At 36.5% G+C, this 12,487-nt stretch overlaps 1 protein-coding gene across 1 annotated transcript; it reads left to right on the plus strand.

Annotated features, from left to right (window-relative positions):
• Nucleotides 1–866: 866 nt before the first annotated feature.
• On the plus strand, nucleotides 867–8,058 carry Lum (lumican). The gene is made up of 3 exons (XM_021174946.2): nucleotides 867–1,251; nucleotides 3,626–4,508; nucleotides 7,253–8,058. The coding sequence occupies exons 2-3, from the start codon at nucleotides 3,647–3,649 to the stop codon at nucleotides 7,405–7,407; spliced, it is 1,017 nt and encodes a 338-aa protein (XP_021030605.1). The 5' UTR covers nucleotides 867–1,251; nucleotides 3,626–3,646; the 3' UTR covers nucleotides 7,408–8,058.
• The last annotated feature ends 4,429 nt before the right edge of the window (nucleotides 8,059–12,487 follow it).

Below are 12,487 nucleotides of genomic sequence, written 5' to 3' on the forward strand. Positions count from 1 at the left end.
CCCAGTACAGGGGAACGCCAGGGCCAAGAAGTGGGAGTGGGTGGGTAGGGGAGCAGGGCTGGGGGAGGATATAGGGAACTTTCGGGATAGCATTTGAAATGTAATTAAAAAAAATATCTAATTAAAAAAAAAGAAAGTGAATATTTTTAAATAAAAATATACCCTATGCATACATATATATATATATATGTATGTATATATATAAAATCTTCTCAAGTAATTAAAGCAATAAGGGCTTGAATAAATTACTCATTTGCTACAGTCCATAGCAGAATGTGAGTTGGAACACTCTATCAAGCCAGGCCTTTGGAGAGACCACAACTTTGGGTGCCTTCCACCTTGGAAAAAAAGTCAGGATAGTGTGGTTACAGAATGAAAAAGATTAGTGACTTGTGATATTTTTAGGATATATTTATGTTATCTTTGTTCTGTTTTTTTTTTTTTTGGCTTTAAAGTATAGAATATAATCTTCAAGTAGGGTTTTGAGTGAGTTCCTGAGGAAATCCACAAATGAAAAACAGGTCAGACCTTGCTGCGTGGTTCCAGTTCTGAAGAACATAAGAAAGAGTTTCCTCAACATGACAAGCTAAATAAGATGTTCACACTATCAGTTGTCTCAATGTGTATATGAAGCACTGTTCACAGTACAGAAATGAATGTATCCTTAGGACAATAAGCAAGCGAATCCAAGTGAATCAAATAAGTAATCCAAGAGGGGTGGCCAAAAAAAAAAAAGACTCAGTTCCTTTGAGTGTGCTCATTTGCATTTTCCTGAGATTTTTTGCTCTGTTTGTGATTTATTAGATCTTTACAGGAGCACAAGACTTGGCTGAGCAGATCACAGTTAACTGCCACCACACACGCAGAAGTTCAGAAGTTTGCAGCAGAAACCCTCTCACACTGAACTGCCTCATTTGTAGCAAGCTCAATTCTTAGGGGTTTTATCCAGTAAAGTACTTCTCTCCCTCCCCACCCCCCACCCCGATTCCATAGTGGAAGGGTCTGTTCTGTCCACCTGCACTTCGTTAGAGAGAAGCTTGCTCAGAGGCAACACCACAAGAGCCCACAGTGACATAACTTCATCCAGAGGCTGGCGTGATTGGGCTGGTCCCCCCACGCTCCTCAGCTCTTGTATCACTGAGACTCTGGCAGCCAGTCCCACCCTGACAGAGTTCACAGCATATGTTAGTGGATCCTCGTTCACAGTGCGTCTGTTTAAGAAATTAACGGAAACAGTGTCAAGAGAGTAAGGTAAGTGCTTTTTTTTTTTTTTTTTTTTTTTTTTTACTATACCCCAGGGGATGCTGAGTCTTGGGGACAGTGTTTAATTTTAACAGGAACAGGAAAAAAAAGATCTAGAGGAATTTTGCCAATTTGCTATTCAATGACAGTTTTGAACATTTATTTTCACATTTTACTTATTATACTTTCCATCACTATTGGATTAATTTCACTCTGTATGCCAGACTGATTGGCAAGGGAAATTTAAAATGTTCCAAGGTTACAATGAAAAAAAAAAAGTTAAACTAGACACTCAAAAACGTACAGAAATTAAAATGCTATCTATGCTAATTAGCTACATATTGTTATATTGTTGAAACCTAGTACTGAGACAGAAAAAGGCCACTACCACCAGCAGCAGTCAAGAGGTTTTGCAATAAAATATGTTGTTACAGGTCGCAATAAACATTCTGAGTTATAAAATGTTAGCAGGAGGACTCATATACTTGTGTGGATCGCTTCTCCATGTTTTGCTCATTTTAAAGATCTGTGGTTTTGGATACACACCTTAAGGTACATGTTTTTAAAAGTTTCTGGGAAACAATTTACATTTTTTTGCAGAAAAGCATTTCTTTCATGACCAGAGGTATTTTAAAAAAAATTAGGGGCCAAATGTATGACTTACCCTCACAGAGGAGGCATTGTATGTACACAAGGTTGCTTTGAATTCAGACTGTTAAGTTTTACTTTGCCAAAACTGTGGAATAAATTTTTGTTACTATGCATATTCCATTTAAAAAGTCAAAACTTAAATGAATCAATAGATTCATTTATGTGATTATGCATCCTTAATATGCAGAAACCTCTGAGAAATTCTACTCCTGGTACTGTGTTCTTAGTGCTAGGCAGGGCAAATCTTAAGTAGTCAATTAAAAATTCCCATCAGAATCATGGGCAGGGGCATAATTTATTAGCATTGTGACTGTATCTGATGTTAGAATTCCAAGTGTATCTTTCATAAAATCTTTTGCAATGCTTCTTTTCCTGAAGTCTGTCATGATTCTAAGCTAAAGCAAAGCATATACATTTAAAATGCATGGTCTCCCAGCTTCTACTTCCTCCAAATTACCAGATGGAAATGCTTGCCTCATACTATTTACATAAAATATCATGCAATGAAGGGTGCAATTGAATGTGGATTCTCTTCATGTTGTTTCATGCACAGGAACCCGGGCTTTCCTACAATGCCTTCTGTGATTCCCAACTCTTAAGTTCTAGCCTTCTTTTATGCAAATGGCTAGCTTTTCTCTGAAATTCGCATCATTGTTGAATCTCATCTTAGAAATATGTTATGTGAAAATAACTACCAGGAAATTTTTTTGAACTTACACTCTCAGCACACAGTTTATGACGCCAACATCACTGTTATTTTATTTTTGTTTTGTCTTTTATTCCCTGCCTTCTCCTGCTTCCACTTTCTGAAGGCACTAAAATCTGCATTAGCAAATCATGTTACCTTACAGTTGGCACAAAGAAGATGAACTTATTATTTAAGATGGAGAAGGATTTAGTTTTTAAAGTTGGAGAGGAGGTTATTTTCGTATGATTGGTATCCTTTTTGGTTTGGATGTAAAAGCCAACACTGTCTGATGTTTCCTTGTTGGGTAAACATTTGTTCTTCTAAAATTAATTTACTAAATACTAGCTTCAGATACAGCTTCCAATGGATTTTAAAGCAGGGGATGTCAAGCTGCAAATAATATAAGCATCCATCCAAGAATTCAACCCTGTCTCCCCAGAATCCACAACAATAACAAGGCCCCTAGAAAGGAATGTGCTTATTGCCTCTTCTACCTCACAAGCAGCGAGAGCAGTTTGCCTCAGGGCAAAACCACAGATTGCCCCTGCACCCACTTAGGATCTCTCTAATGAGACATTTTAATGATGTTGATGGCAGAATATACGGAGGAATTTCCAGTTGTCTTCTAAATTTCCTTTCTTCTGGATTAGGGGATATTCTTAAATAGGGTTTCTCACATTATGTGAGATGGGTGCCACCAGGAAATACCCTGACTGATACATCGATTAAGGGAGTATCAGAAGACAGGGACTAAAACATTTGGAAGCCATACCACAAGGAGGCGCATGCATACACACCTGGAACCTGTTTCCACCTAAAGGTGTGAACAACNCNCCCCCCCCCCCAACGCCCCCCTCCCCTTCTCGACAGCCTTTTCCTTATGCTTAAATAGAAAGTTTCAAAGGGCAGTGAAGACACTATTTTGGAGGCACTGAAAATGAAATGAAAAAAACGCACTTTGTTAATGAATTTAATGAAAATTGAACTTTTTTCCCCCTTGAAATTATATTATGCTGTAATGATTCGTTTTTCCACTTTATGTAGGTCACAGAGGACTTGCTGAAGATGAATGCATGTGTGTTCTCTCTTGCCTTGGCATTAGTCGGTAGTGTCAGTGGCCAATACTACGATTATGACATCCCTCTCTTCATGTATGGGCAACTATCACCCAACTGTGCACCAGAATGTAACTGCCCCCACAGCTACCCAACTGCAATGTACTGCGATGACCTCAAGTTGAAGAGTGTGCCGATGGTCCCTCCTGGCATCAAGTACCTTTACCTGAGGAATAACCAAATCGACCATATTGATGAGAAGGCCTTTGAGAACGTCACCGACCTGCAGTGGCTCATTCTTGACCACAACCTTCTAGAAAACTCCAAGATCAAAGGAAAGGTTTTCTCTAAGCTGAAACAACTGAAGAAACTGCATATAAACTACAACAACCTGACCGAGTCCGTCGGTCCACTTCCAAAGTCCCTGCAGGACCTACAGCTGGCCAATAATAAAATCAGCAAGCTTAGCTCCTTCGACGGGCTGGTCAACTTGACCTTCATTTATCTTCAACACAACCAGCTCAAAGAGGATGCTGTCTCGGCTTCTCTGAAAGGTCTCAAATCACTAGAGTACCTTGATTTGAGCTTCAATCAGATGAGCAAGCTGCCTGCTGGTCTTCCAACATCTCTTCTAACTCTCTACCTAGACAATAATAAGATTAGCAACATTCCGGACGAGTACTTCAAGCGCTTCACTGGGCTGCAATACCTGCGTTTATCTCACAATGAACTGGCTGATAGTGGGGTCCCTGGAAACTCATTTAATATATCATCCCTGCTCGAGCTGGATCTCTCCTACAATAAGCTTAAGAGTATACCAACAGTTAATGAAAATCTTGAAAATTATTACCTGGAGGTCAATGAACTTGAAAGTAAGTATAAAGATGCTCCCCTGTGTTAGATATATTTAAAGTATACATTAAACTTTACTTATATACTTTAAGTTTGTATCAAACACTTTGAGAGTTAAAATACGTAGGTTTCACAATGTAATGAGAACGAATTAAAAGAACAACAAAATCCAATCATGGAATTCTATTTCAGTCATACACGGAATTGTTCCTAGCCTTTCCTTAGAGCGTCGAGACCACGAGCTATTAAAGCCATAACATTTTTCATTTAATCTATTAGTATTATTTGAGGATAACTGACAGTGATGTCTCTCTTAATATTTGTCAGTTATTGCTTCGTTTGTTCCTTGCGTAGAATTGTGTGCTGTCTTTTACTAAGTGGCAGGATCCAGTAGAGGAAAGGAAGAAAACCTTCAGAGGACATGCATGCAGTAAGCACAGGCTATCAAGCATCCTACCACTTGCCTGACTCAGAGCAAACACATATGGCCCTATTTTCCCTAACATCTGGAGGTTCACTATGTGACCCTATTAACACGGCCAGCACCACCACTCTTTTTCTGACATAGAGTATGTGGTCCTCAGACAAATTCATGAGGAAAGATGTTGACAAAGGTTTTAAGTATCTATTTATTTATAAGATATCCTTATAGAACCCTTAGCCCTTCACTTCACCCACGTCACACATGGTTCTTTTCATGTGCTGATGTATTTTATTTTTATTTATCTCCATGATGGATCTGGACTTGATCTGCTCTTTGAAGGCTTCCATCCTCTTCAGCTTCAGTTCAGAAGATATGAAAACAGGCAGGAAATGACACCATTCAATCCCAACCTTACCATTTAATAGAGTTTAGCACAGAAATGTGTCAGTTCACCAATATGTGAAAATTTCAGGTGGAAAGCATCATTTTACATATAAAGCAGTCATTGTCTATTCAAATTGAACTTGTTTATCTAATGAAAAGTTCCCTTCCCTTGCCAAGATAAAAATATTGCTATCAGAAAAAAATGAAGTGGGACATTGAAATGTTTCTTTAATTTCATGTAGCTCCTGGGTTACACATTTTGATGAAGGAGACTGTGATTGTCTATATAAACACCATTCTTTCAATTTCATTTTGAAATGGATTTTTAAATCCATGAAAGCAGGATTTGGGACAGTTTGACTGTTACAAGTTACAGAGTTCAGACTAGCACAATTCTACTGGCACAACTGTTTATAGTTTAAAGTTTAACATGTGATAGTTCATATTCTTTAATTTTTCCAAGTAATGATTTCATTTATTATTTGCAATTATCTCAGCCTAAATCAGGTTCTCAACATTGAACATTACATGTAAAAATGAACTTAAGGTCATGTAAAGGAGCAACATTTTGTACCTATGGAAAACTGGTTCTCAAACTCTTTTGGATCCCAATCTCTACTGATGTTCAAGTCCTGTATATAGATGCTATAATAGTTCCATATGACCATATGTATGTCATCTCCTGTACATGAAATCTTCTATAGACAAATTATGCTGTTCAGTAAAATTGAGATGCTATCTACAAAGTTATATGTTATTATGTTCAGGGACAAAAGTAATTTTTTACAGTACTTATATATGCAAATTTAAAATTATTTTTAACCCATGGCTCATCACATCTGCAAATGAAGGACCACGCCTCCCCTCCCCGAAAATTACAGGGCTTCAATATAGAACCCCAGACAATCATTCCTATTGAAGACCTATGACTAAGAATTAATTTAAATCAATCTTAATCTTCTTCAGATGAAGTGTATTAAGTATGGGAAAAAAGGTAAAAAGATATCAATTATGGGGGACATTCAGTGTGTTGATATAGTGTAATGTGCTTTGAACAACTGAATAATTTTTGTAACTCACTGAAAGCAATACATTACATCAGACAGAGGGGGCAGTTGAGAGCTCCGAATGCCCAAGCTAAGTACCAGAGACAGCCTGCAAATGAAGACCTAAAGTCCTCTTATTCTTTACATCATACCTTCTCAGAGATGAGTATTATAGGAAGACCAAGAAGTTACACTGAAAATGCTGTTCAAATAAGCATCATAAGAGACTAGAGAGCAAAGTGCTTGAGTTTTATTTGTTATCTCTTACTAGAGTTTGAGAATAAAACAAAATAACAATCTAAGGACAAGACAAGCATAAGGTCAAACTGACCTGTGTGAACATAGATAGTTATAGTAATAATCTTGGTTTCTATTTAAAGACTAGATGAGTTCTTGCATCGTCTCAACCATCAAGTAATACTGGCTACACATTGCATGATTTAGTTTGTGCCTTGTTTGAATCTCTGCCATATTGTGTGGTTGATGGAAAATTCTTTAGTGATCATTTAACCAAGTCTATCATTTTCAGCTAGAAAAAAAAAGGGGTGAGTTTTTCACTGATGAGGACATTCAAACAATTCATATTTTTTTCAGGTCAGACTAAACATTTCATATTAGTTGAGTGCTGTTCTAAACCTTATTATCAAAATTAAATAAATTCTTTTTTTGATAAATTTTATTTGATTCACCCTAGTGTTTACTAAATACTGCGATGCCACTTTAGTAGCCTGAAATATAAGCTCAGTGGTTTTTATTTAAAAAATACAAAAAAAAAAATACACAGTAAAGATGACTTTCTACATGTGATAGACTATCTGCTAACAAATCATTCATGGGGTATTTTTCAAAATGGTAATTTCAATATAGCACAACGGAAGATGACTGGACTTTTCTATTCTTCTATTTGCAGAGTTTGATGTGAAGAGCTTCTGTAAGATCCTGGGACCACTGTCTTACTCCAAGATCAAGCATCTGCGCTTGGATGGCAATCCTCTCACTCAGAGCAGTCTGCCTCCTGACATGTACGAGTGTCTACGTGTAGCAAATGAAATCACTGTTAACTAACATCCTCTCATTCCAATACATTGAAGTATGTTCTGGAGCAGTACTTCATGGTTGGGTATGTGGGGAATGTGTTAAAGTTTTCACAATATCCTTCTCGTTGCTGGTGGTATTACTTTATGGATTTTAATTAACGAAGGAAATGTTTTGTGAGCATTTACCACATTTAAATAAAAGATGAAAAGCAGGCCTATTTCATCATGAGAACAGAAATACAAAACCCGTTAAACTTAAGTCTTTATTTGTAAATTTAATGTTTTCTACAGCTCTATGTTCAGATGGTATGAAGCCTTTTTACTGATTGCATGGAAATCAGCCAAGTTTTTATGGTTCTCAGATTTTACATTAATGATTTCAAAAACATGACACAAATATACATGGATGTTTGTTATCCAAATCCAAATTATCTTGACATGTCAAGTCTGTTATGCAGACATTTATACTCTGCATTTTGAAACCAGTAATTTGCAAGATACCAAAGAAAATTAATGAAGTCACATCTACTTAAAGAAATGTAGTTCGCAGTAAGCATTTGCACAGTTACTTAGTGAAACTTTTCTTGAGTCATTTTCCTCTGTCATGTGTATGTTCCTTTTTGATTGTTTGCATGTTACTATTAAGAGTTGATAGCAAAATAAAACAATGAAACTGGCATCTTGGTGTTAATTTTTATGAGAACTGTATGTCTCATAAAACACATAAAAGAGAGCAATCACATTCCAAGAGGGCCCCAGCTTGCCATATCTTACTTGTGTGATCATAGAGCTTCCCATAGTTTGTCTAGTTCTAGCATTGACCTACAATGGGTTACTAAACCCATTTCGTAAGTGCAGTTAGATCTCATACCTTCCTGGATATTACTGGTACACCATTCCTGGTTGTTTTTACTCAATTCTGTATAGTGAGACCCCATTCCAGAAAGAACTGTGGAGAATCCCAGCTGTCCCTGCTGAATGCTGAATGCTGAATTCTTTTTTTTTTTTTTTTTTTTTTTTGGTTTTTCTAGACAGGGTTTCTCTGTGTAGCCTTGGCTGTCCTAGAACTCACTCTGTAGACCAGGCTGGCCTCAAACTCAGAAATCTGCCTGCCTCTGCCTCCCAAGTGCTGGGATTAAAGACATGTACCACCACTGCCTGGCTCCCTGCTGAATTCTTAAATGAAAACGGTGAGGTATTCTAAGACACATATGATCATAAATATTATGAGAAGTATTTTAAAATAGAAGTCATTATGTCCTTAATCCAACATGTTTGGATTACAGGTATTGATTCTATGTTTCACTAATAACAGTAGTAATTTTATGCTCCATATTATAGGATTCCACAATTTTTCACAATAGGAAATAGCAGGAAATGTCACTACTGCTTGTATCCAGGAAAAATTAAAACTTTGCTGTTGCTTTCTCTCTTTACCTTTGGTAGATTATGAGAATTTATTTTATACTTAGGTATTTTTATTCTTAGAGAATTCTGCACAACGTATCTTGACCATATTCACTCTCAAAACTCCATGTCCTCCCAGAAAATGACCAATACACCAACACACACACACACACACTTACTTCAAATCATTTGCTTTTGACTGTTTTAATTATAAATAGATTATTTTCATATTTTTTTATATTCTGATCACACCCCCTCCTCCAATATGCTCTCAGATTATTCCTAATTCCCCCACCCATACATGCTTTCTTTATCTCTGTCTTTAGAAAAGTATTAGGAAAATTTAAAAGTGACAACACAAGACAAAAGAAAGAGTGCCAGGCAGTGGTGGCGTATGCCTTTAATCCCAGCACTTGGGAGGCAGAGGCAGGAGGATTTCCGAGTTAGAGGCCAACCTGGTCTACAGAGTGAGTTCCAGGACAGCCAGGGCTACACAGAGAAACCCTGTCTCAAAAAAACAAAACAAAAACAAAAACAACAAAAAAGGAAGAGTATGTATAGGCACACACACACACACACGTGTATGTGTATACATATATAGATATATATAATGAAAAGAAAGTAAAAGCACAAGAAGCACATATCAAGCACACATGCAGACACAGGAAGCCCATAAATTACAGAATCAGAAAAAATAATCTGTAAGCAAAAGATCAGTAAGGTTAAAAAAAGCCTAGATAAAACATTGTGAGACAAAACAAATAAAAGCAAAACAAAACAATACAAAACAATAACAACAAAGTCCTCCAGAAATACTGTTAAGTTTGTTTTTTGGTGGAATTGAGCCTGCCCTTACGTGTGGTTTGTTGACCCAGTGAGACTCCATTTGGAAAAAAATTAATTATTTTCCTTTGTGAATGATCACCAATTGGAGATAGTTTCTTGGTTAGGGATGAGAGCTTGTGTCCTCTTCCCCATCTCTGTGTAAAATTTGTTTCTTAGCAAGTGTAGGTAGTCAAAACTACACTCATCTAGTACCCACTGTATGAGCCCAAACCCTAAGGAAGCCTGTCTCTAAAGTCTCCTGATTCCATGGAACCAGGGTAAATGACGTACTTCATGTGTCAGTGTCCTGTAACTCACAACCTGTCTAACGAATCTGGACCACTGAGACTGGAGTGAGAAGAATATGGCATCAGATGACCATGTACCCATTAGTCTCATGTCTTTTCTCTGTAGAGTCAACTTGCTTAAAAAATGGGATTATTCCACTCCTTTCTTGGTATAAACAGTCCTCTCCATTTTGTGGAACAATTTTATGTAGGTTGTCAGTACGAAAAAGCCAGACACAGACAAGTGTTTTTCTTTTCTTTTCTTTTCTTTTCTTTTCTTTTCTTTTCTTTTCTTTTCTTTTCTTTTCTTTTCTTTTCTTTCTTTTCTTTTCTTTTTCTCTTCTCTTCTCTTCTCTTCTCTTCTCTTCTCTTCTCTTCTCTTCTCTTCTCTTCTCTTCCCTTCTCTTCTTTTCTTTTTAATTAGGTATTTTCATTAGGTGTTCTTTTCTTATGGCCCCAGGTAGGATAATGTTTTTTAAAAATAATGTCTAATGTCTACCAGCATAAAGGCCCCAGATACAGAAACTCAGCAAGGTTCATAGCATAGGATTTAGCATCTTAAAACAGCATCTGTGTGATTCTTATTTCTCACCACAGTGACTTAGTGTGGTCCCATGGTCAAGCTAGTGAAGTCTCAAATCATAAAAAGATAGACCATATTTTTTTTCATAGAGAAACGTGGCTGAAAGAAGCCTGATGTTCACAGCATACACAAATGGGAATATAAACCATTTGCATATTTATACACAGTGCACTTCTTAATTTTGAAATTAGAAACTGCCACTGAGGTAAGATGCTTAGTCACTTCGAGGCAACTTTTCTCCTTTGGAACTACCCAGTTTGGGTTCCAGCAAGAAAGATGCCTTCAAGTTCAATTTGACTGAATTTTTAAGAAGACACCAAGGGAAATTGATCAAAAGAGAGATGGATTTGTAGTAACAGTCTTAGCTGACTCAAACAATGACTTTTATTTCACCTTTTTGGGAATGAATTTCCCCACGAATGGAGCAAATTTCTGTCCTTAGGTTGCATTTACTTAAACTCTTAACTGTGGTCCTTTAATTAAATGGAAAGCAGAAAAATGAGAAAAATCCCTCTGTTCTCAGGATGTCCATTTGCAAAGCAAGCCTTTATAACACAGAAGACTATAATGTTCTCTGTTCTCGAGGTTTGTGAATATCCCTAATGCTCTATTAAGTATAAGAAAATACATGAGTAAGAAACCACTAAATGAGCCAGAGGAAAAGCCGATTTCTTAGTTAAAAGTTCATGTGCTGGTAATAGCTAGGTTTTCAGAAATACTGGAGCGTTTAAACGATTGGGTTTACACAGAACTGAATTTCCTTGCTTTTGGTCTTTTAAGTTTGGGGTTCTGTATTTCCAAAGCTATGATTTTTGTCATAATGATGGCCTTAGATTCTTTTCTTTTGGCTGGATTTACCCACCATAGATGCTTAACATTTATTCACAGTAATAAAAAAATGGTCTTTATCTTTAAAGAGTCCAAAAATCAACTTTTGTACAATGACTTAAAATAAGCAAAAATAAGAATGACACTTACATATATTGAAAACATATAAAGTTGAATATGAATGTAATTTAAAGATATCCAGATATTAATTTATTAAATTCTACAATCAATAGATTTTCTTGATATGTGAAAAGAAAACCTAAAGTTTAGGTAACATCAGTAGATGAGTTAAGCATATTAATTCCGTTGTTTAAGTTCAACATTGGTTCCCTCTGTGAAGATCACTGTATAATCTCAGGCCCCCTGTATGACAGGACTTATTTAGATTTCATTTGCCTAAATATTGACTAAATTTGAACACATCTAATATTTACCCCTTGTCTTCAAACTATATCTGGTATTTGGTATAGTTGATGTTCTATCAAAATAATAAATGCCCCCATGATTTGACGACTTCTGTGAGTCCTAAGTCCTCTGGTTTGCATTTTATACAGCATGCTGTGAATTTCCACTACTGTGTCTTCCTTTCAAAACTTGCTCAGATTTCCTCTAAAAGAACGAAGTCAGATCCTGCTTAGTCTGACATCGTCACCTGTAGAGCATTTTCCAGCACAGAAACCTGCTTCATACTTCTCTACTGTTTAAAACTAGCCTATGATATGTCATTGCTTTCTGGATATGACCAGAGCTCTTCAGAGGGTGACACGGACACAGGAATATCAAAGTCCTTTGTGATCTGGTCCTAGTTGCCCTTTCTAGACATCTCTCTCCAGGTTCTATAAGTCCAGTCATGTAGCATATAAAATATGACTAATACCCTTTGTCATAAAAATGAATTTTTTATTACAAGATTGAAATTAATTATCAGGTATTTTCCATTCTATGAAAAGCTCTCTGTGTGCACCTCTGTGGATATGTTTTAATTAATTAATTCAACAAACACTAACCATCTCTGCTACTCTAGTCATACTTCCCTTAGCTTGGGACACTGTCCTGAACCTGCTTAACCAAGTCTTACCCTCCCTAAATTGATCATACCTTTTATGAATAGTTGTTTATTGTTATATTTTATGAAGTTTGTAACAATACAAACAATTTTTTTGTATGTGCACAATAAC

This window comes from Mus caroli, chromosome 10 (assembly GCF_900094665.2).
Source record: "Mus caroli chromosome 10, CAROLI_EIJ_v1.1, whole genome shotgun sequence".
Taxonomy (NCBI): domain Eukaryota; kingdom Metazoa; phylum Chordata; class Mammalia; order Rodentia; family Muridae; genus Mus; species Mus caroli.